The sequence below is a fragment of the Cheilinus undulatus genome, linkage group 3 (assembly GCF_018320785.1).
Source record: "Cheilinus undulatus linkage group 3, ASM1832078v1, whole genome shotgun sequence".
Classification (NCBI taxonomy): domain Eukaryota; kingdom Metazoa; phylum Chordata; class Actinopteri; order Labriformes; family Labridae; genus Cheilinus; species Cheilinus undulatus.
This window is the reverse complement of record NC_054867.1, coordinates 35,265,454-35,289,476: the sequence shown is the minus strand read 5'-3', so window position 1 is coordinate 35,289,476 and position 24,023 is coordinate 35,265,454. Positions and strand designations below refer to the sequence as shown.

At 38.8% G+C, this 24,023-nt stretch overlaps 1 protein-coding gene across 2 annotated transcripts in view; it reads left to right on the top strand.

Annotated features, from left to right (window-relative positions):
• trim62.1 (tripartite motif containing 62, tandem duplicate 1) overlaps window positions 1–24,023 on the top strand; it is a 57,784-nt gene that overhangs the window by 21,746 nt on the left and 12,015 nt on the right. For both annotated transcript variants that reach the window (XM_041783752.1, XM_041783751.1), the window contains exons 3-4: window positions 16,192–16,287; window positions 21,891–22,147. In XM_041783752.1, the coding sequence (XP_041639686.1) occupies window positions 16,192–16,287; window positions 21,891–22,147 (353 nt within the window). The remainder of the gene's footprint in view (window positions 1–16,191; window positions 16,288–21,890; window positions 22,148–24,023) is intronic.

The following is a 24,023-nucleotide window of genomic DNA, read 5'->3' as shown; positions in this document are numbered from 1 at the left end:
ATAGGGCTTGTTTCAGACATGGAATCAGGGTAGTTTATCTGCTTTGCAAGGTTACATGTCCCTTTCCTGCATGTCATTCCTCTCCCTTGCTCCCTGATTTTTTTTTCTCTATTCACTCTCTGTTCATCAATCTAAAGGCTAAAACCCCTGAAATATCTTTAGAAAATCTTAAACAGAAACAAGAATTCTAGTTTTACATTTCTTCGCTACACAAAAACATTAAAAAATTGGAAATGTCTGAGAATTTAGCAGCCAGGCGGAGCTTCACATGCAGCATCTAGCTTCAGACCAATTTACCAGTGATTCCTATCTTTGGAAATGATTGTAGCTGTTGTTGGTGATTCATGGTAGCTTGTGGCTTGTTTTGGGATTGTATGCAATCTCACAGGCCTGCAGGAAGTAAATTTTTTCCATTGGTAATGGCTTCTTTTTTTCATCAGCTGCCTGTAGAGATGATGTATAGCCCTCTCCGAGATTAGCATCTTGCTCTTGGCAGAGCTGATTGATAGCTCTTCAGAGATTGGCTGAAACTGGTTGCTGTAGGGAGAATATTTCATACAAGGGGCAGAAAGCATTTAAACCATCTGTCTGTCAACCAAGATTCAGACTTCAGCTGTGAAAATTGTGAATATATCCTGGATTGCTTGTTGAAATAGCTCTGGAAGCTAGTTTTGCTTAGCAGGCAGCAGAAGTATAACAGCCTCAGGACTGATTGTGAAGCACTGAGCGGCTTCTGTCAAGCAGCAGGCTTGCTCTTATCGTTCTGCACTTCTCAGATTTCCACTTCAGTGCCAAAGACAAACTCCCTGTTCCTCTTAAACGGCTCGTCCTGCACTGTGTAGATTATCAGACGAAAACACTGATAGCTTAGAGACCTGTTTGTCTTTCTAAAAACCTTCCGCTGCTTTCCTGCCACACATTCTTTGCTCACCGCTCCCTCAGCTCAGTGTGTAGGCTCTGCCAACCCTCCTCAGCTATTCAAACATCATGAATCTTTTTCATTTTGAGGATAAAGTTATTAAAACTGACGTGCAGTGTTGTGCTTCCACACTGGGATAATACATTTGCATACTCTGTGCCCTTCCTTGCTCCAGGAAGTGGAGCAGCAGCCTCTGAGCATTCATCATTTACATGACGTGGCCTATATTCACAGGAGAAGAGAGGCCCGCCAGCATCAGCACTTCCACACAGCCCCTCTGCTTTAACCAAATGTTTCTTGTAAAATTGAAGTTTTACACTCGAGGGTCATTTGTGATCTGATTCTGTGAAGCGTGATCAGTCACAGCAGACATTTTTTCATCTGTAAAGGAGGCTGTTATGTGGAAATTTCCCTCAAATATTAGACAATTAGGGCGAGTCTGCTTGAATTGCAGTCAGACATTTTTGATAACCATAGCCTTGTTTTAATTGCATTAATTAATGCTGATTTAAGTAATCTGAATGTCATCCAAATACTACAAAAATGCAGATTTCTTTAGGTTCACTTTATCCAGAGGATTTTTTAAAATTTATGCTTTGCAAATTAGATAATAGTCACATTTCCCCCCCTTCTTGTCTTTGTTACAGTAGTTAATGTTTTTTTGATTATAAGTCATACAGCATCTGATAAACTGTAATTTTGCTGCTTCCCAGATCATAAGGGACTCCATAGATGATGGATCCAGAGCGACATCAGGCTTCCTATAAAGACACCTGACCACAGCTGTTGGGTGTCATAATCACAGATTTTAACACATCTTGAGCACATTTATACTAGCCTGTGGTGAAACTTACAGGGTGTGCAACATCACCTTTGATGGTTTCACTTCAAATCCTCTCTTATTTTCTAATTAGTGTACAAATTAATGTAAGGGCTGGTGAAAGAATAATGTTTGATTCTTTTCTACTTTTGCACAAGCTGATTGATGATTTTATTAGCTGAAAGCTTCAGTAATGCTAACAGTTTTTACTCAACATTAGCAACATTAGAGCAGATGGAGGTTGTCACCATTGAGGATACAAGCCTCAGCCCCGTTGCTGTATCTTTTTAAAAATCTTTTAGGTATTCCTTTGCACATTATCATCCCAATTGTCAGTTTGTTTGAAGGAAAGCCATTTTCAGACAGACTTTATTGGATACTGCTCAGACTAAATTTGGTCTATTGTAATGTTGTCAAGATTATTGATTCTTTTAATACTAGGGGCTTCTAAAAAGAAAACTCTGTCTTCTACCAATGATCAAGAGTAAAAGTAAGAGTAATAAGAGTCATGTTTTTAACCTTTTAAGCATGACCTTTAGTAGGAGAGAGCACACTGTCCAAACAACATAAATACATTCGATAGTATATAAAGTCTATACAGCAACTTTTAAGAGCAGACAGTCAATGGCTTCCAAACAAAATATAGAAAGGTTGAGCAAGGCAATTCTCAACAGTTGGGTCTTCAGTGTCTTTCAGAAATGTCCACTGTGTCTATAGCTCCATTGGGAGACAGTTCCTCCCCACAAGGGAGGAACCCTAATCAGAAGATCTATGAGTCCAGCAGGCTTTAGAACCTCAAAATAGGCTAAAGTAGTCTACTACTAAACTATAAAACTAGACAGGGACCCAGCGCAAATACACAAGGATGGGTGTAACATTGAACCCTCTGGAACAGGGGTGTCAAACTCAATCACAGCAGGGGCCGGATTCTGAATTTAGGTCCAGCCTGAGAGCCTAAAAGGGTGAACATTTAACTATAAACTGTCATTTGCACCAGTAAAAAATGTTTTTGCCCCATTTTTATATAAAACTCACTAAATTGCATGGAGAATGTGTAAGTATCTCTTATCCTATAGCCCAGCTTCCCCAAGCACATCCGGTTGCCAAGTACCTTGTTCAGTTCAATTTAAAAAATACAGAAATATCCCTCTAAACCAAAGAAATACCCTAAATGGATGCCCATGACTTGTATTTTTGTTGCTGTGAAATCCAATTGTTAGCAGTGTTGTTTGAAGTTTAAGAATCTGTTACTGATGTGGGCCTATTCTGTGGTCAAAAGTCCTAATGTATTCTTGTTTATATTTCAAATAATATTTTTATACAAACCTTCAGACACTGCAGTTTTTATGTTTTGAAAAGATGCAATCAGTATAAGCATTTTTTCTTGAAATCACCATAAAGCAATCAACTAATAATAAAACAAGCTGAGTATTTGTCCATCAACCTTTATAGCCTGTTTTGTATTGCTTGTTCTCTTTTAACTTTTACTTTAAGCTAAAAAGTCAAACTGGGTTTTAGAATTGAGATTATCTTTAGCTGCCCTTTAAATTTATGTCTCATTACAGTCTATAAACTGTCACTGAACAAAGCTATCTCTTCTAACAGAGGGCTGAGTGACATTCAGTCTGTAGAATAGCATCATCTGTTCAGCAGTACTCCCACTGTCCTGTGCATTCGCTCACACAGCCCCTCCTGTACAGACTGTTCCTGCTTCTCTCTGTCTCTGTCTCACTAGGACAGATGTTGGAGAGGAATAGTGTGTCTCTGTCCCGCAGCTTTATGAGCGGGCCGTGCACAGTCAGCTCAGCTGGCCTCTGTCTGCTCCGCTGGCTGAGCTCAGGCTGCGGGGACGTGCTGCACCCCCAGAGAGGCTGCGAGCTCTGCTGATGCTGGAGGAAACAAGGCTCAGGGATGTAAAGCACAGCTAGAGCTCAGTTTGATGTCTTGGAACATTTCTACCAGAGCTTTAGGCCTGAGACAGCATTTTTCTGTTGCTCTGCTTTTTTTTGTTTGCTTTCACAAGTTTTTGTTTTGGTTGCAGGGGAGGAAAGGCGAGGGGAGGGGTCAGCCGTCACACCAGACAGACGGGTGAAACATTTTTATGATCCTTTGGCCTGCAGCTTGTCATAACTTTGCTGAAATAAATCAGCATGACTTGTATGATACATAGAGGCATGTTTTGAAGAGCTGCCTGATTAGAGAATGTGTTGTATTCCCAGAGGTCTTTGTTCTGCAGGTTGATATTTCTCTGAATGGCACTTCTTTAAGAACACGGTGTCAGAGTGGAAAAACACAAAATATCACAGCAGGTTTTTCTGTGGTTTTGACATCACTGGTAGCCGCTAGCTTGTGGAGCTTTGCTGTTAGCTCCTTCACTGTCAGCGTCTTCAGGCTGTACTCAGTTTGGCAGTGAAGTCTCTTTTCATCACATCTCAGAGAGACAGCCTGCACAGTGCACGGTCATCCAAACAATAACTCCTGAGAGACAAATCTTTTCAGATCTGGAATGAAAACATCACTCTGTCATAGTTTTGTTGTCTCCTAGCGTCTCAGAATGGACGTAGAAAAGAAACTGTGGATTTTGTTAATGCTTTAGAAACATGCCAGGCTGTCTTTTTGACAAACACTTGTTGGCTAATGATGTTGGTATAAAAGAGTCTGGGAGAGGAGCCACGGAAAGGAAAATGTACAGGTAGAATAAATAGAATATTACTCTGCAGCTAAAAAAGGATTTCTGTAAGCTTAGTTTTGAAGTTTTATTTATAGTTGCTGTAAGGATGTCATGGTAGAATCTCTCACAGTCTAGATATATCTGCATAAGGAACTTAAAATTCCTTTGATTTAAATGTTTAAACCCTGTTTTTGTCAGCTGGTATCACAAAGACACCATCATTGAAAGATGTGATTATGAGCAGAAATTTTACATTTGTCCATGGGGAAGATGAGACTAAGACGAGCTAAAAATAAATCTATGATAAAAACTCTGATAAAAGTAAGTTTAGTGTTTTTTCAAGGAGGCTAAATGGGCTACACTGTTGGAAATTTAAAATCCATAACATTTCTCCACTGTGCATAGAAGGTAGATATATGAGTATTCTCATTTGTGTATTTTAAATCAATATAGGCATTGGTAATGAATAGATATGATAGTTTTGCATTTAGATTAATGTGATAATTAAATCCATTAAATAAGTTTATATCTAAACACCAAATTTAAAATAGCTGCTTAAATGTACAATGCTGTAAAGGCAATAATAAAAGTCCTCCAAAATATTCCTTTATTTTTGCTGTAGACTGAAAACATTTGGGTTTGACATTAAAAGATGAATATGAGAGACATGAAATCCATATTTCTGCTTTTATTTCCAGGTTTTTACATCTGGATCTGATACAAAACTTAGAAGATAGCACCTTTTGTTTGAACCCACCTATTTTATCATGTGAGCAAAAATATTGGACATTGTGACTGACAGGTGTGTTTTGTTGCCCAGGTGTGTCCCATTATGTTGATTATTCACACAATAAATAGCGCTGAATGTCTACTCTCAGTTTCAGATTTGGGTTTTGTCTGTGCAGACAGTATTTATAGTTAGAGGTGTAAGCAACATGAAAACCAGAGAACTGTCTGTGGGTGGAACACATGCAACAGTAAAGCTGAGAGAGAATGGAAAATCATTGCACAAACATTGGCCATAGCCAACACAACCATTTGGAATGTCCTGAAGAAGAAAGAAACCACTGGTGTACTCAGTAACAGTTGTGAATGAGTAGACCAGGGAAAACAGCATCAGTTGACGACAGAAACATTGTGAGAGCTGTAAAGAAAGACCCTAAAACAACTGTTAGTAACATCAGCAACAACCTCCAGAGGGCAGGAGTGAAGGTATCGCCATCTACTGTTCACTAACCTGACACGCCGGATGGATTTGTTTCACACATCGATCTGGGAAAGCTTCAATAGGAAATGTTTGAGAAAAGGCAGAGGCTTTGAAAAAAACTCAGAGTGTGATTGGATGAATTTTCTGTCTGTCACATCTCTACGGGCCAATAACAGCAACAAAACACATGACGTAGCAGCTATCAATCAATATCACTAGGAACAATGTGAAACATGGCGACTATAGACATGTAAGTACTCGAATTTTGTCATTTTGAAAAGAAAACAACTCATTGCTGTTCTTTGTTCTTCTTTTAACAAGCAATGTTGTCAAGTTCTGATAAAACGTACGCTTTAGCAGCATCCATGCTAAGCTCTTCCGCCATATTTGCACCAGCCTCTTGCTGCTGCTTGTTTACGTCATGACTCTGCTGTGCCTGAAGGTACTGCCTCTCGTCGCTGATTGTTCCTGTCACTTTGTAACCAGGCCCAAACGGTTTAGATGGGAGCTTAACAAGATGGATTCGCCATTAAAAAACAAGGAAATGGGCGTATCCATCTGCTTTACAAGGTTAACTCTTCACAGAAGACTTCATGAACTAAAGTACAGAGGCTACACCAGAAGATGCAAACCACTCATTAGCAAGAAGAATAGGAAGACCAGGTTGGAATTTTCCAAAAAGTTTTATGGACTGATGAGACAAAGATGAACCTTTATCAAAGTGATGAAAAGGCTAAAGTTTGGAGAAAAAAGGCTCTACTTATGATACCAAACATACAAGCTCATCTGTGAAACACAGTGGAGGTAATTACATGGCTTGGGCTTGCATGGCTTCTTCTGGGACAGGCCCATTATTCTTCACTGATGATGTAACACATGATGGCAGCAGAAATGAACTCAGAAATCTACAGAGACATTTTTTTGACAAATTCAAGAAAGATGCAACCAAACTGATTGGGAGATCTTTCATCATGCAGCAAGATAATGACCCAAAACACACTGACAATACAACAGAGGAGTTTACCAGAGGCAGGAAGTGGAAGGTTTTTCACTGGCCAAGTCAATCTCTAGACTTAAACCTTTAGCATTTTACCTGCTAGAGAGAAGACTGAAGGGAGTAACCCCCCAAAACAAACAACAACAAAATGAAGCAGCAGTGAAAACTTGGAAAAGCATCACAAAAGAGTAATGTAAAAGTTTAGTGATGTCAGTGGGTCAAATGCTTGATTCAGTTATTGCAAGCAAACAATTTGTAACCAGATATTAAGTCTAATTCAAGTCAATGTATTTTAAGTGTATCTGTTCCACTACTTTTGCTCACCTAAAATGTGCTCTGTTAGAAATAATGCTGTCTTCTAAGTTGTGTATCAGATCCAGATGCAAATACCTAGAAATAAGAGCTTGTTATCATCTTGTCATGGGTAAAAGGTCTTTGATTAACACTTTTCATTTTATTTTCTGTTGACTAAATCGACCCCATCTGTTCGACAGAATCTGCAACACCAGCAACAACAAAGCGGAGAACACGCTGCAGCCCTTACAGCAGGACGGTGACTTTTATGAGTTTGTTCTCATTTAATGTGGGAAGGGTCTGAAATATGTTGTCCACACCCAGGTACCGAGTTACAGAGGGCAACAACACACTGTCAGTTCAAGGATTTCTGCTAATATATTACAAAGGAAGCAACACACAAGTGTGCTCATAGGCTGTGCACCAATTACCACATAAATACAGTAATACTCTGTTTAAAGTTTCTGTAGATAAACTAGGGTTTACACAGTGATAGAATTTTAAAGTTAGATATGATACTGGTAAAATCTAATGAAATCTAAAATCTAATTTTGCTCATTCTCTAAGCTGTTAGTTTAATGACACTATGCAAGACATGTCCTGTGTTTTTGAATGATTTAAGATTATCCAAGTATAGAAATAACTGAAAACCTTTGTTTTGAGCCTGATTTAACTCTCTTGTGGTCTTATAACATAAAGAAAAAGAAAGTCCTCCTAAAAGTAGACATCTTTTTTGATTGGTTTGATCATTCAGTGTATAGTATAGTATAGTATATAGTTTAGTATAATTAATAAATAAATTCCAAATGGATTTAAGTTTTAATTGTGATTAACCCTCAGCTCAATTGGTGCACTGTACATGCATAACAATAAAAATATCAAACATTGATATTTTTCCAACTACTTTGGCATTAGTTTTTTTTTTCTCACCAAGATCAGACCTAACCATAGATATAAGATTTTAATTATTTAATGGGAATTTAATCCTTTAAATGCCAGCTTTAAGTAGAAAACCCTGATGTTTTTAATGTAAAAAACACAAACATGGTGACATGCAAATTGCCTTAAATATGTTAAAACTTACAACAACTTTGATTTTTATGCTTTCTTTTGAAATAAATTGTCACACTACGCGGGTAAGTGACCAAAAATGGACACTATACATAATAAACAGCAAAAAAGTTCTTTGCATTTAAGAAAGGTCCACTTTTTTGCATTGATTAATTGCACTAAGGGTTCAGGTGACCAAAATTGGAAGCCACACATAAAAAGCATTTAAAAAATTGCCTTTAAAAATGTCTATTTTTTTTGCATACATTTTTAAGTAAGATCACACTTGATCATATTTATATTGATGTTTTTTGATACTTAAAATTCCAATTTAAGTGCAAAAAATGCTGTATTTTGAAATGTAAAACAAATATTTTTTCATACACCAGTAGACTGCAAAACAAATTGTATTTCCTTGAAGGGGATTATCACAGCCTTGAATATGTTAATATGAGCAGAAACTGTGATTTTATACTTTTTTTAATATAAATTGTTACACTAAGTACAGGACTAAGGACATTGTACATAAAAAAACAGTAAAAAAAAAAATCTTTAAGAAAGTTCCATTTTTTCTATAATTGTAAATCAAGATCAAACTTGATCATACGTATCAATTTATGCAATGCAAAATACCAAAAATGAAATATTTTTCATATACCCTGTGCTACATTCTCTTGAAGGGGATTATTAACGCCTTGAATATGTTAATACTGAGAAAAAAAAAATCTGATTTTTATTAAGCATTAGTATGTTTTTTTTTTTTCATTTAAAGATTTTAATAAATTGTTACAATAGCGCCCCTATGTAACCAGGAAAAAAGCATGCAATTTCCCCTCATGCCAAATACGAGAAAATACAATTTTGTGATGAACAGGTAAAACTGCAAATTTGAAGAAGAGCATGGAGAATGAAAGCCTAACATCATTTAATTATTTTTTTGGTTGATTTTTGGGATCAGAAATTGGTGTTTTTAATGGGATTCAATGGGGCTTTTTTTAGTCAAGAGCACCCTAAGTGTATTCAAAAAGTATGCAGCACTTATTATTAACCCATTACAGGTTCTGATATTAAAATTTCAGAAGTTCATTGAAAAAATAACCCTCCAAAATGTATGTTGTTTGCATTAACACAGTCAAAATAATAAAAAGAAAACAAAAATTACCCCAAAAGCCACAACATAGCCCCAGCACCCTCACTGGGTCAATATGAGTCACATTCAATTATGTTAATTTTTCCATTTAGCTGTTAATTCAGTTTAAATTGTGGAAACATTTTGACTAACAGTAATGACTGCTAATGATTTGAGTTTTTGTGGACTACAGTTAGACTGAAATTATAAACAGATGATAAAATCCCACTGTCATGGTAAGTCTATGCAGCATGTTGGCTCTGAATACTGTGGATCATTCTGCTACAGTTACCCCGTTTTTTTTTTTTTGTTTTGTCCTTTTTTTGGTGCAGTTGAATGAAATCACAGAAAGCTAGTCTTCTCTTTGTGTGTGAGTGGAAGTTATCCACCCTGTAGGCTTTTTATTATTCATGCTGTGACACCGCATTTTGTTTTGTTCGCCACTTCATTGAGCTGACAGTTTGAAGCCAATAACTCTCTTTAAATCCTGAAAAAGCTGCTGAATGTAATCGAGCTCACATTTTTTAGACAAAGTACGAGAGATTTCGAGCCATGAGCACATTTTCGTACACACAAAAAAAAAAAATAAGACTAGTATTCTATGATTTGATCCATTTATTTGCTTGTAAATATCTGCCAGAGCTGCTAACATGGCAGGAAAGGAAGAAGAGGGGAATGACAGCAGGATGAAATGAGTTTTAGATTTATAATCCCCCAGCCGTGACCCCCATTTCCTGCGTTTTGACGTCCTGGGGAAATGTCATGTCACTTGTGTTGGCCAGATGAGATGGGCAGGAGAGACACCTCCACACATGACACAGAAACACACTCACATGCTGTGTGCACACGCAAAACCTCCGTGTCAGAGTCCCTGCTGATACCAGCATTCATTCACCTGCAGTTTTTCCCTCTGCTGTCATTTCAAATTGTTTTCTCGCCATCATGTTTTCTCTGAAGGGAGTTGAATCAAATTCTGATCTATAATTCCTCGCTCATGTGTGGTAACTGACACTACAGCTGTGCCTTTTTCTCTGTTTCAGCACAAATCTCCATCTGTAGGATGCTCAAAGGACGCTTTTTGCTTCCAGGAAGATTAAAGAGGATTATGTAATTGCACGTTATGGAGGAGCTTTTAGGGCCTTGGAGTGTATAAAGATGATTTCACCAGACTTGTTTTTTGCTGTTTTCTAAAACGCAGCTTTGCCTTCTTAAGCCCTGCATGCACACAATCTCCATTCAGTGTTAGCGACGAGCTCTATGTGACCACAACTTGCTGAAAATGTACCTTTTTACTCTATTGTATTGAAAAAGACCATGCAAAAGTTGTAGTGAACTTTGTGTTTATTAAAGGAAACCTTCTGCAGAGGTTGGCGTGAGAGCACTAACAGTTGCCCTTGTTTGCCTGGTTGGTCAGGCTGTGTGCAGCAGGGGAGAGTGGAGGAGCATGTTTTCTCTGCCAGTCTGTCAGTGTTGGTCTGTCTCAGTGTGTGGGAGCAGCCTTTGACCTGCTGCAGACGAGCGCGTAGTGATGAGGCTGCCGAGCCTGCCGCACTCTTTATCATTAGCATGGAGAGTCACGCTCTCCCTCTGCACCAGTCATTGTTTTCCACTGTTTCTGCCCTTGAGAAGAAACAAGCTTCATCTACAACAGCCCACAGTTCCTCCTCTTTTTAGATTTAAGCAGCTAATAATCAAGGTCAAAGTTTTTCATATAACCTACATCACAAACTAGTGCATGGCTTGGCGGTATAGTAACCCTTTTTCCCACATTTAATAGGTGGTTGAATTATTATACATTCGTGTCACTGGAGATCTGCTCTCATTTTTATTTCAGCCCCGCAGCAGAGTGATGGTTGTTTTCTCTGCCCGCTAAGCTGACAGCTCCATTTGTCGAATTTCTGCTGGTGTTCAGAGAAGGTGACACGCAGGTTATATGAGAAGAGAGACCAGCAGTAGGGGTGGCTTAACAGGGGGTTTGAAATAAATTAGGCTTGTGCCATGTTGTTCCCTTTGATTCAATTTTTCATTTTCCTCTGAATCCAAGGAAATGAAAGGACAGAGGAAGGCAAATTTTTCCTGCTACATGTGCGATATATTCTCATTTTTAGTCTGAGGTTTTGTCCAGTTCTCGTTTTCTGTTTAATTTGAAGCTGTGTTGTATATAACAGTTTATATTTTGGGATTTTTTATTTGTTCATGAAATGTGAAAGCTTCTCTTTTTATCAACAACTAAAATAAATCAGATTTTGATAGTTTGCCAGCTTATTAAGGACAGCAGTGATTCAGGTTTGGATGAGGTTTAACCAAAATCAGTAGTACTTAGTACTTTCATGAAGGAAATTTGGACCCACAGTTGCTCTTATACATACAAATAGGAATGAGAAAAGACATAAATAAGACTGAAAGCGATAGATGACTCAGAAATAAACTAGGGCTGTCAATAGATTAAAATTTTTAATCGCAAATAATCTCACAGATTTTATAGTTTACTTGAGATTAATCGCAAATCAATTACACTTTTTTAAATGTGTTCTGAATACCATACAGGATTATCAAGATTATCAAGATTTGAATAACCTTATCAACACAAGTGGACAAAAATGCTTTCTTTATGCAAATGTCTGTTCATTTCAACAACCAACAACAATGACAGATAATGTCCAAAAATTCTCTAGATTAAGCTCAAAGATACTGAATGCTCCAAAAATCTGCTGAGAGCATAACATGGTAAACTCAAGACCAACAAGGACAACAGATGGAGATACTGACCTTAATGCATTACTGAATAATACCATGATGTAGAGTCAAACTTTAGACTTCTCTTAACACAGAGAAGCAGATCTCATCATGGCAGATGTACAGTGCTTTACAAATTTATTAGACCACCTGTCATATTTGCCTCAAAGACCATCCAGCATCATGAAGTGCTTTAATGCGGACTCTTTCATTTTCAGTGAGCTCTCCACATTTTACCATTTTGAACAGGAATGAGGAATTTCAAACTGAATTCACCCAAATTTGAGCTGGCTCACTGGGCTTCTCTGAAATTAATCAAGCATAACATTCAACCACTAAAACTAATTTTTCTGTTCAGGAATGCAAGTAAATAACTATAATTTGACATTTTAATCAAGAAATATTAATGTGCTTTACTATTTCTTCAGTTTTTTTGTAAATCAGTAAATTTGAAAATTCATGGAAAACAATAATAATTATATTTGAGCATTAAAAATATCATTTGGGTTAAAGAGCTTCTACATATTGGTGTATTAACCATTGCAGAAACATAAAAACTGATTTTGGTAATTACCAATGCTGTTAATTTAGGGCAGCTGTGGCATAAACCTTACTTTGGTTAGGGTTAGGGAACATGGTCAGTGAAGTGAAAACCACTTAAAACTCATTCCTGATCCTTCACACTAAAGCAGAGAATTTCAGCCTCACATGGGGGAAATATAGGCTCACAGAAACATCCCTTTACCACCAAGAGGACTCACAAGAGGATGATATAAAAATGAAGACACTCAATACATTTAGAGAATTACAGTACAGATTACCGGGAGAGAAGTCAAGTCTCCACTGAGAGCTCAGCAGTAAGGCACAGACACATCTAATGGTATTTCACTGTTCTGATGTGGTCAAAGGTGAGTAAAGTGGACACATCTGCCCACTCAAGAGAAAAAGCAAGTAATTATTTAAAAAAAATGTCTGCTATTATTTATCATTTTTTTATTTTAAAACTAAAAAGTGCCCAATTGTAAAATAAATGCTGACAGTAACAAATTACTGCCATCGGTCCAGTAGATTTACTGGAGTAATGTTAATAAACACACATTTGAAGCTGCTTTTCAAAACTCATGAACACACAAAGTAAAAGAAGTCTCAATGGAGAACTTTCAAGGTGTAGTAAGAGGACTTAACTATCTTTTCATTCTTCAGATCATAGAAGAGCTACAGATTTAATCTTAAACCATTTTTTCTTCATAAATAAAGGGGACCCACAGTCAAATAATGCTTTATAGCTTATATTATGGTACTCTGCAGAGCTCATTCAATGCTTCACTTTCAGGCTCACCTGTAACACCTCTGCTCACCTGCTCTGTCTCCTCCTCCTCCTCATGATGCAGCTGTATATTAACCAGCGTCAGACCGTCTCCTATAGGGACTGCAGAGTCTTTTACACTTTTGCAGCATCTTGATTGTTTTTTTTTTTTTTTAATATTTTTAAATTTAAATTTGCCCATAGAGCTATTTAAGACTCTACAAACTCCTGGTAACTCAGTTCATGTCGACAGTAGGAGCAAATAACTTCAGTTTTATCTGACATGGTCTGAAAGTTGAACCTGCCTTTCAAAAGTCTGTCCTGTATCCATTTCTGCTCGCTTTTACTGCATTATAAAAACAGAGAAACCACTCTTATGCTTGCTTTGTTAAACGTTATTTAACCAAACCCATCAACAGAGCATGCTACATAATAATCTGAGGTCATAGTTGTGAGATTTTAGTGGGTCAGGTCCGACAGTTAAATGTATTGCACAGCTCGTCCCACACCATGTTTTATTTGCTAAAGTTTACACCTGGTTTCCTGTCATATGTGTTCAAAGAATAAATGCACATGAAAAGGATTCACAAACATATTATCTGATTTGCACTATTTGCCTAAATATACATTGGAAAAGCACCTGATAAAGTGGGGTCATCATTGATCCAGAGCTTTAAATGCCATTTTATGTTCACAGCGATAAACAGAGCGGCTTTTCCAAGTGTGCCAACATGACTGAGGTCCACTGTCACCCACAGCTGCAGTGTCGACCGCCTAGAACAATGATTCAAATGTGGACAAAAAGAAGTGGCAAAAAGAAGTAGCAAAAAGAAGTGGCAAAAATGTGGCAATAATGGGGAAAAGAACCATTTGGGTTTCAAGGTGGCATAAAATGGCAAAAAGCAGAAAAAAATGGTTAACTAGTAGTAGAAGGAGGTGGCGATGTCTGGCAAAAATTGGTCAGGCAAAAATTGGCAACTGCAGGGCAAAATGGGTTAAAAGTGGTAGAAATGGGCAAAAGTAGCAAAAAGAAGTGGCAAAATGGACAAAATCAGTAGAAATGGGCAAAAGTGGCAAAAAGAAGTGGCAAAAGTGGGGGAAAATGTAAAAAAAAGTGACAAGTATGGGCAAAAGCTTGAAAAATAAATTTCGAAAAAGAAACAAAAAAAAAAGCAAAAATGGCCAAAAACCACCGAAATGGGGTAAGAGTGGCATGAAACATCAAAAAGTTACAAAAATGAGGGGGTTGGGGTTGGCAAAATTGGCAACAAATATCAAAAATGGTGCCAATAAATGGGGGAAGAAATGGGGAACATGCAACTAAATTATGATAAAAGTGGTAAAATTGGCAAAAAGTAGAAAAAAAAGATCAACAAGTGGCTTGTAGAACTGGCAAAAATGGGTGTAAAGCAGCAAAATTAGAATATTTCTTGTGTTTATAAAGGAAATTATAAATATTGGCAATGTGCATCAAAAGATTTTTTGGATGTTGTTGTTTAGTGTCATGAACTTTACTCCATTTGTGTGAGTTTTTCAGACTCTTCTGCTGTGGCTTGATCCACAAATGAGTTTTTTCAACAGGGAATTATCTTTGGCCAATCAGATGTATCTCTACTTTGCTCCATAGCCTTCAGTGTCTTTTGCTGAAATCGGTTTATATCTCCAACTTTCATAACGACATGAATCTCAACCCAGCAGCCTAGGGCTCAACTCTGACCCTCAGCCCTCTGCTGCCATCGCCCACGCTCTCCTTTCTAGCTTACCCTGTCAATATTGGCAAAAACTTTTAAAAAGTAAGTAAACCAGTGCTTTCAAACGTTAGAGTGCTGTAATTCTTTACTTTTAATACTCGCAAAACAGATAAAACTGCTGTCCATTCAGTGACAAGAATGCTAAATTTAGTTGATGAGCACCATACTTGCTACAAATCACCCCTAAAGCATGGGGATTTTGAGTATGCATGCATGTAGTGTTTCGAGTAAGAGCAAAGCAGTAGTGTGTAATACTGCTGTTATGGCAGAATTTTAGTGGTCATGGCATGGTTGTGTGAACCAAAAAACTGCAGGAAAACTGTGTTATGAAATAGATATAGATTTTCTCTCCCGTGCCGAATCAAACCAAGTAGAGCTGAGCCATGCCTTGTAATGGAAAAGCCCCATATGGGAACATTCCCAGATGAATGTCACATATATTCATGCAATGGATATGAGTCAATCTGACGTGTCAGGTTAGCCATTTCCTGCAAACAGGGCTTTATGTTTTAAACCTTAGGGTCCTTCGATTCTCAACCCACAGATATAAGGGCAGCAAAATTACACACACCCCAAACAATCACTCTGCCAGAACCTCATCTTGACAAAAATCCTGTACAGAAAGAAAGTAGGAGTGCTGATTCTACCTTTGTTCATTCATTAAACTTTCATGGAAACTAACAGTAGGTACAGATGAATAAACTGCAGAACTGTACCATGCCGTCTTTGTACATTTGAATACATAAGCCTCTACTTCAGGGAGGACGTCTGCTGAACCACTTCTGTCCTAAAAGCTTAATCTGAGTGCGCCGGTGTTGTTGGCACTTGAGACCAGCATAAAAACTGCACTATTCGTGACAGCAGCCACCCCAGTCAGCTCCCACAGAGCCTCTCTGCTGCCGTAGGGAGACTCAGAGGTGGCTGAGTGGTGCAGGTTCTGCCAGCGTGTGCCTGACGAGAGATGAGACCCAGTTTTTCTCTGACACAGCTCAACATCTCCAGAGATTTTATTTTATTTCTATTTTATTTCACTCTCCATCTGCCCTGCTTGTTTTATAGCCAAGGCCGAAATCTTTGCTGCTTCATGCACAACCAGAGAGCAGATAAAACAATTAGACTAATGTGAAGGCATGCAAACATATCTTTGTACCTGAGTACGTTTCCTTTTTTATGCAGTTTAGAAGGTGTTATATAGTGTTCATACACAGGGAGTTTTACACTAGAGGATCACATACATATATGAGTGTTTTCTATATTTGTGTTACATTTTCTCCCTAATAACTGCATGCTTTTTGTGTTGTTGTGTTGCAGAGGGAGATGAAGGAGCAGCTGGCCACCCTGCAGGACAGTGAGAAGGGACACACTGAGGCCCTGCAGCTCCTGCAGAGACAGCTTACTGAGACCAAGGTAACGTAACTTAAAACAATGATAAAGCAAGTTTTCTCCTATTTAAAGCTCAACCTGCAGAAATCAACCTGAAAAGTGCAAGTAACAGACTTCTAGTTGATGTAATTAAAAGCCTAAACACATCACATCAAACAGGGAAGTGATGCTCTTTTAGAGGAACAATATAAACATATTGTGCTTACAATAATTAGGGCTGTCATAGTTAACGTGTTAATGTTGCAATTACTCAAATTACTTCACGCCACTATTTTTTTTGTCACATGATTAAGGCATTGCGCACTCTGTGTGACCCTCGACCCATCCTGTAGTTTGCGAGATCAGGAAGCTGCGGCGTCGGGATGCAGTGCAAGCGAGTAGAAATTGATACAGGACAGAGACTTTTGCAGGTTCAGCTTTCAGACCATGTCAGATAAAACTGAAGTTATTATAGCTCTGTGAGCACACCGCTAATGTGGAGAGCCACCCCCTTAGCCATGCCGGAGTGTTTACAGCGGAGATGCTTAGACAACTCTGGAAGGAGGGATGGGCTCGCTATCTAGCATACCGGGAATTTCCTGGTGGACTGACGCACTTTTGGGCCATTATGATTTATTCATTTATTTACATCCACTATGAACCACCTCTACAGCTGCGCTGACCTTTTATATTGACTTTTGACTGTTAGCTGGTCTGATCACGTCTCCATTTACCCCTCTCCCATCCCCACTCAGCTCCTGCTTGAAAGTGAAAGTATTTGGAGAAAACATAACTTACTAAAATGATCAATTGGAACTGTAAATAAACGCCAAATTTAAAAAAAAAAAAAAAAAACAGTCAACCAAGATGCTGCAATAGGAAATTAGTAAGTACTACTGATTCTGGTTAAACCTTATCCAAACCTGAATCGCTGCTGTCCTTAATAAGCTGGCAAACCATCAAAATCTGATTTATTTTAGTTGTTTATCTATTGATAGCCCTAACAATAATATAATATATATTGTACCATTCAGGCTCCAAAGTGTTGAGCCATCGAGTGTGTTAGTCAAAATTAGAAGATGTAAAATGATGCCAAATGAAAACAAAGTAGCCAGACATCAATAATCCTAAATAACTGGCTACGTCATTCTTGTAAATACACTATGATAAATTCAGTCTGATCATATCCAAGTTTAGCAAAAGTAAATATAAAGATATCATGATTAGCATGAGGACGTGTAGTCTGATTTAAGCAGTGAATATGAATAATTATATACAAACAAAGGCATTAAAAGTTTTTCATAACAGACTGTGAACATCTTTGCTGAAACAAGACGTCCTTGTTTGCATCTTAAACAGCCAGTTATTGACAATGATAGTCATTTAGTACGCCAAGTCATTTCAAAAATGTCAAATGTCTAACAACCCTGACAAGTAAATTGGTTTATTGAGCTGTGCAATCTCGACACCTTGTTTTAATCAGCAAACCATGAACATCTACTCGATATGCCAGTCCCTGAACCTCCCTCCCACATCCCCACACACCCCTCTCCTCTCTCCCCCGTCACGTCTATCGAGTAGGGAGGGGTCTTTGGCAGGGACGATGTCGCAGCCGTCAGCGTTATTTGTCATCTGGGGGACACGGTCTCCTTTCTCCTGTTTTTGTACCTGCTGTCTGATGTCCCAGCATCACTCATTTTTCTTTGTACTCCCTACACTGCAGCACCCTTCGCTGTCCATTTCAGGCTGTGTATCGACTCACTCTGCCTGCTAGATATAGGCCTTTCAGCCGCCCCAGCTCCTCGTGGAAATGGGCTGATCTCATTAGATTTACATCCATTTGCACAGAGTGCTTTGACTGGAAGAGAGCCACGCTGTGACCTCATTGATCTCTGATGCATTTAGATAGCTGACAATGAAATGTCTCCCTGTATCTCGTCATTTCACTTAACTTGAGTTGGCCTGGCGTTATTCTCTGCATCATACTTTTTTAAGGAAAGAAAAGTGCACCGACATAGAAGCTTTGCAAGACCATAACAATGTTGAACTTATAGACACTGAAAAACACAATGCAGCAAAACTTAAAATAACAGCTTTTTTATTTTCCATGGGTTATGAGCTTTGGGTAGTGACTGAAAGAATCAGGTCATGGATAGGTGGCTGAAATGATTTTTGTCTGAAGGTCTCAGCCTAAGAGAGGTTAAAGAGCTCAGATGAAGAAGCCTGAAGCAGAGCTGCTATTCCTTCATATCAAAAGAAGGATGCAGTGGAGGTTGTTTGTGCTAAGGATAAGGATGCCTTTTAAATAAAGTAAATTCATCCCCGAAGGGGAAATTCATAGTTTACACTGTTTAGTTGCTTTTACATATTACACACATATACAGTGATGGCCTTGCTGCTCATTGCTAAGTGTTGCCGTGAGCTGTTGGGGGGTTCAGTGCCTTGCTCAAGGGCACTTCGGCAGTGCTCAGGACATGATGGAACATCTCCAGCTACCAGGCCAAGGTCAGGCGCTGCTCCCACCGGGACTTGAACCAGCGACCTTATGCTCTGCGGCCCAATTCCTTCCAGCCGAACTACTTCAAGGCTGAGCTACTGCCACCCCATGCCTGCCTTTGGAGCTTTTTTAGCCACATCGAGCTGAGAGGAGACCCCATGGTAGACCCAAAGCTCACTGTAGAGACAGTATATCCCATCTGGCCTGGAAGTGCCTCAGGCTGGACATGTGTGGCTGTTGCATGCACCCTTTGTGTTAGTTCAACGTGTTGGATGTCCTCAAAAATTAACATGGCACATATGTGCATATATACAGAGGCAGTGGAAAGAGGGGTGTGACAGTCATCACAGCAGCAGAGACAACAACGGCTGAAAGTTTTGAAAGACTGACAAACCAAGTCCATAATTCTCCACATCATGCCTGTCATTTTACAGAGACAAACACATCTGTAAAGCCAGCTGGGTTTGATACATTGCTTTTTAGAAGTCCGTGTTTAACCTCCTAAGACCCAGCATGTACATATGAGGACATTACACTTTGGCTTTCCTGCAACATAGAAACCAATTCTGATGTTAGAAATTTTTTAATAATAGTCCAGAATGTCCACTGATGTTTTAGTAATTTTCTTGAAATGTTTGGAGAATTTGCCATTTGGAAATTACGGTGAATTTGCATGTGAATTTTTAGGAATTTATATGGAAATTTAAGAGCTATGTTTTGTATATTTTTTAGAGCTTGGTTGATTTTTTTTTTTGTGAAATTTGCCTTATTTTTTGCCTTTTTATGGGAATTTGTCTGTGAAAGAAAAAAAAATTAGGGGGTCATTTTCATGAAAATTTGGGAATATTTTGTGTAATTTTTTGGGAATTTAGTTTGGAATTTTTAAGTATTTTAAGGGAAAGTTAGGGGATGTGTTTGTATACTTCAAGAGCTTAGCTGAAATTTTTCATGATTTTTTTTTTTTTTTGCTTATTCATGGGAATTTGGGAAATTTGGCTGTAATATGTTTTTGAATTTTCAAGTATTTACATGGACAATTTGTTGATCTGTTTGCATATTTTTGAGAGTTTCATTGGAAGTTTTGGGGAAATTTGCTTTCAATTTTAAAGAATTTTCATGGAAATTTCAGGGAATTTGCTTTGACCTTTTTTTGTAATTTGTCATGTAATTTTTTGGAATATATCTGTAAATTCTGGGAAATTTTAAAATAAATTTTGGGAATTGGCCTAGAGAATTGGGGACTCTTGTTATTAGAATTTTTGGGAAGTCTTTTATCAGAACGTGTTGACTTAAGTGGTTGAAACTATAAGTGCATTCCAAACAAAATCTCAGGTCTCAGGAGGTTAAACCTGTAAAATTATAGGGGTATTTTGCCCATAGCAGATATTCAGAAAAGATGAGGCAGAGTTTAGATACTTTTAATGGCAGCTCCTGATCTGTTCCCTTTAAAAGTTATACTCTTCAGTCCCAACCAGTGTTGACTCAAGCGGCATCACTCTAGATTATTTGTCAAATTTCTTGCAGCCCCCTCTGTATGTAAACAGTAAACAGACTTCGCTCTGTGTTAGTTCTTGAGGAGTGATCACTGCGGTAGCCCGGCTCTCATTCCCACTCTGAGTGAATGCACCTGCCTTGCACTCCAATTTGAGTCCTTTGGCATCGCGTGTTTCTCCTCCTGAAGGATAAACATTGTGTCCCTTTCATATGCCCACCGGGGGATTCACTTCATAATCGCATGCCTCCCTGATAGGTAGCCAGCCTCCTGTCTCCAAGGGCTGCAGTCTGCCTCTCAGTGCCATCGCAGCCTGCTGGGTCAAAGCGGCAGACACGTCACTGAAAGAATGATATTTCAGCTGCTGCAATCTTCCTCCTCCTCCTCCTCCATACCATCAGTGTTCGAGGCAGGCAGGAGGGCCCACCTTAATGTCATAGCTCTCATACTTGCAGAGAAATTGTTGTCAGAATATGTTCCCACAGGCAGAGTGAGATTTTGTGGATGAACAAGAGGAACATTCCTGCTGTGTAATTAAACCTCACATCACATCTTAAATGCAGCTCCTCCTGAAAAGATCAGAGACCTGGTTTGAATTCCCAACAGAGAAAATAAACAAGTTTTATTCCAAATTTTCAAAGAGTCGGTCATTATACATTTTCTCCTCTGGAGCTTTGATTGCTAGGTGTTTGGATTTATTGAGTACTTAGTCGTGATTTTTATGGTCAGACAGGAAAAAAAAATGTCCGAATTTGGTCCAGTCTTTGTTTCTCTCTAGAACGACAAATTAGAAGGCTCCCCTTGCTTCTCTTTGCGAGTTTTGCAGGCTTTTCACATCACATTCCTTTGTTCTACGCCTCTGATGACTGCTAATGTTCAGATGATTCATTCCCTTTGAAGTCCAGCTTCCCATCTTTGCTCTTCAGCTACAAATCTTTTTCTTAAAACTCTCCATCTCCCAATCTGCCATCTCCTGCAAACTGCTTGTCTGTCTGTAATAGCTTCAGCTCTCATGCTTGACTTGTTATCAGATGTCCTCACACAGGTCAGGGTGTCCTTTGACACCTCCTCTCAGTCTGTTTTATCTGCTTTACTACAGTCCAAGGGAACTCTTCTTTTATGTCTACAACTTAGAATTATTCTCCACATCCCAAAGTAACATCTTCACATAGCTTCCTTTGACCAACAAACAATTTCAGACGACTAAGATTTTTCTTAAATACAAGCAGCATATCTTACATTTAAGTTGATAGAACCAACCAATTTGCGCATCTTCAGGGATTTAATTTCATCAAGTAATTTATTAATGTTTGCAGATGAATCTTCTTTGTTCTACCTCAGCAGAAGCTGCTTCATTTTCTCAGTGGAAGGCTGCTCTTCTCACAGGGCCACTTGAAATCAATGCATGCACAAGCTGAATCAATGAATGAATGTTAATGTAATATTAACACAATTTAGAGCTCTTCATAAGCCCTTGAATTACTGACCCACGTCTAATTAAGAGTCAGGCCTCTGGGATCAAAACACTCCACAAACCCAGCTAACTACAGTAAAAAGTCTACTCCACGGCCCCCTATTGCCAGTTATAAATATCCCAGCTGAGGGATTTCTTAACTAAATCACCTTCTTTTTTTTTTTTTTTTTTTCTTCTGTTCTCAGTCCTCTGCCAAGAGTCTGCGTGCAACCATCGGCGATGCATTCGAGCGCCTTCACCGCTTCCTACGTGAGCGTCAGAAGAGCATGCTGGAGGAGCTGGAGATGGACACAGCCCGCAAGCTGGCCGACATCGAGCATAAGATCCAGCGCTACAGCCAGCAGCTGCGCGATGTCAAGGAGGGCATCCAGATCCTGCAGGAGCGCCTCAACGAGACAGGAAGACATGACTTCCTGGAGGGAGTGGCAGTCACGTCTGAGAGGTGATTCACCTGCACTGTTTGCTCACATAGCTGCTATATCCTCAGTATAGTTAAAATAAGTATACAAAAATCAAAGACATTTCAAAAAGTCATAAAGTAAAATATTTGTGTTTGCTGTAAAAACTGTTAAAATAATCCTGGCAGCATTTTTTTTAATGCTGAAATGTAAGGGTCTGAGGCGTCACTGCCAAGAGTCTCAGGTTTGTGAAACTGCCTGAAATCCATAAATTCCCTGCAGTCCTGCAAATTTTTCTATGCTTCCTTCAAACTTCTGTGAACAGCCAATAACATGTAGTCCCACGGCTGTTTACAGCGCTGCTTACTGACGATAATCTCACTTTTCATTCAGTAAAGGTTGCTTGAATTTTGAAAAAAGAGAAAGATTTGAGCAACAGCATTATCTAATCCTTGAACAGATGGTGCATTAGGCCTGGAAGAAAGCAGCTGCAATTTTTGATCTTGGCAGGGAGGATTAAGGGCAATTTAATTGAACAGTTTGATACCTAAGAGTAGATTAATGAAGAAGTGACAGTGACAAATCAGGCAGTATTTCATCTTTAATGAAATACTACAACATTAATATAGCAACATCTTTTTTGTTCAAGTATAAGTTAGTTAATCATTAAATACACATTAAATAAGATATCTGATATTGGATTGTGGCTGTACACAGAAGAAGCAATTATTTATGCACGTATTTTTCAATAATTAGGAGCCTGTATAAACTTCTGATGTCTTTATTACATTTTATTGAGCATCATTTCACACCATCTGTATATTGTATTGAATGATTGGACAGTTTCTTTTAGGCTTGAAGTCAACAAAAAACAAAAAACAAAAAAAAAAAAACTTGCCTTAAATTGCCCACCATTTGCAGCTATTACATCCTACCCTCTTCTTGGAAGGCTTTCCACAAGATTTTGAGTGTTTCTGTGCTCATTCATTCTGTAAAACATTTATTAGGTCCAGCACTGACGTTGGACGAGAAGGCCTGACTTGCAATCTCGGTTCCAGTTCATCCCAAAGATGCTTGATGGGGTTGAGGTCATTGCTCTGTGTGGGGCAGCCAAGTTTTTCCACACAGAACTCACAAAGCCATGTCTTTATAGTCCTTGCTTTGTGCACTGGGACACAGTCATGTTGTAATAGAAAAGGATCTTCCCCGAACTGGTGTGACAAAGTTGTAAGCATAGCATTGTTCAAACTGTCTTGGTATGCTGAAGCATTAAGTTTGACTCTCACTGGAGATAAGGGGTCTAGACCAAACCCTGAAAAACAGCCCCATACCGTTACCTCTCCTCCACCAAACTTCATAGCTGGTACAGTACAGTCAGGTACATGATGTTCTCCACCAAACCCAGACGTTACCATTTGATTGCCATTTCCACTGCCCCACAGTCCAGTGTCAGTGCTTGGCATTGGACTTGTTGATGTGGGGCTTGCATGGAGCAGCTCAACCATGGAAACCCATTCCAGAAGCTCCCTCTGCACAGTTCTTGTGCTTACATAATGCCAGCTTCAGCACAGAGCACTTCAGCAGTCCTCACTCTGTAATTTTACGTGGTATTCTGCTTCTTGGCTGAGTTGCTGTTGTTCCTGAACACTTCCACTTTCTAAGAATATCACTTCAATTGAATATCCAGCAGGGATGAAATTTAATGAACTGTCTTATTGCAAAGGTAGCATCCTTCCATTTTTATCACAAATGGAGACTGCGTGGCTAGGTGCTTGATTTTATACTCTTGGGGCAACAGGTCTGATTGAAACACCTATTAAATGATTAATAGGTGTGACCAAATACTTTAGCCCATATTTTGTGTATTTACTGTGGTGAACTGATGATAAATCAGCAGGTCAGGGCTTGAAAACAAACTTC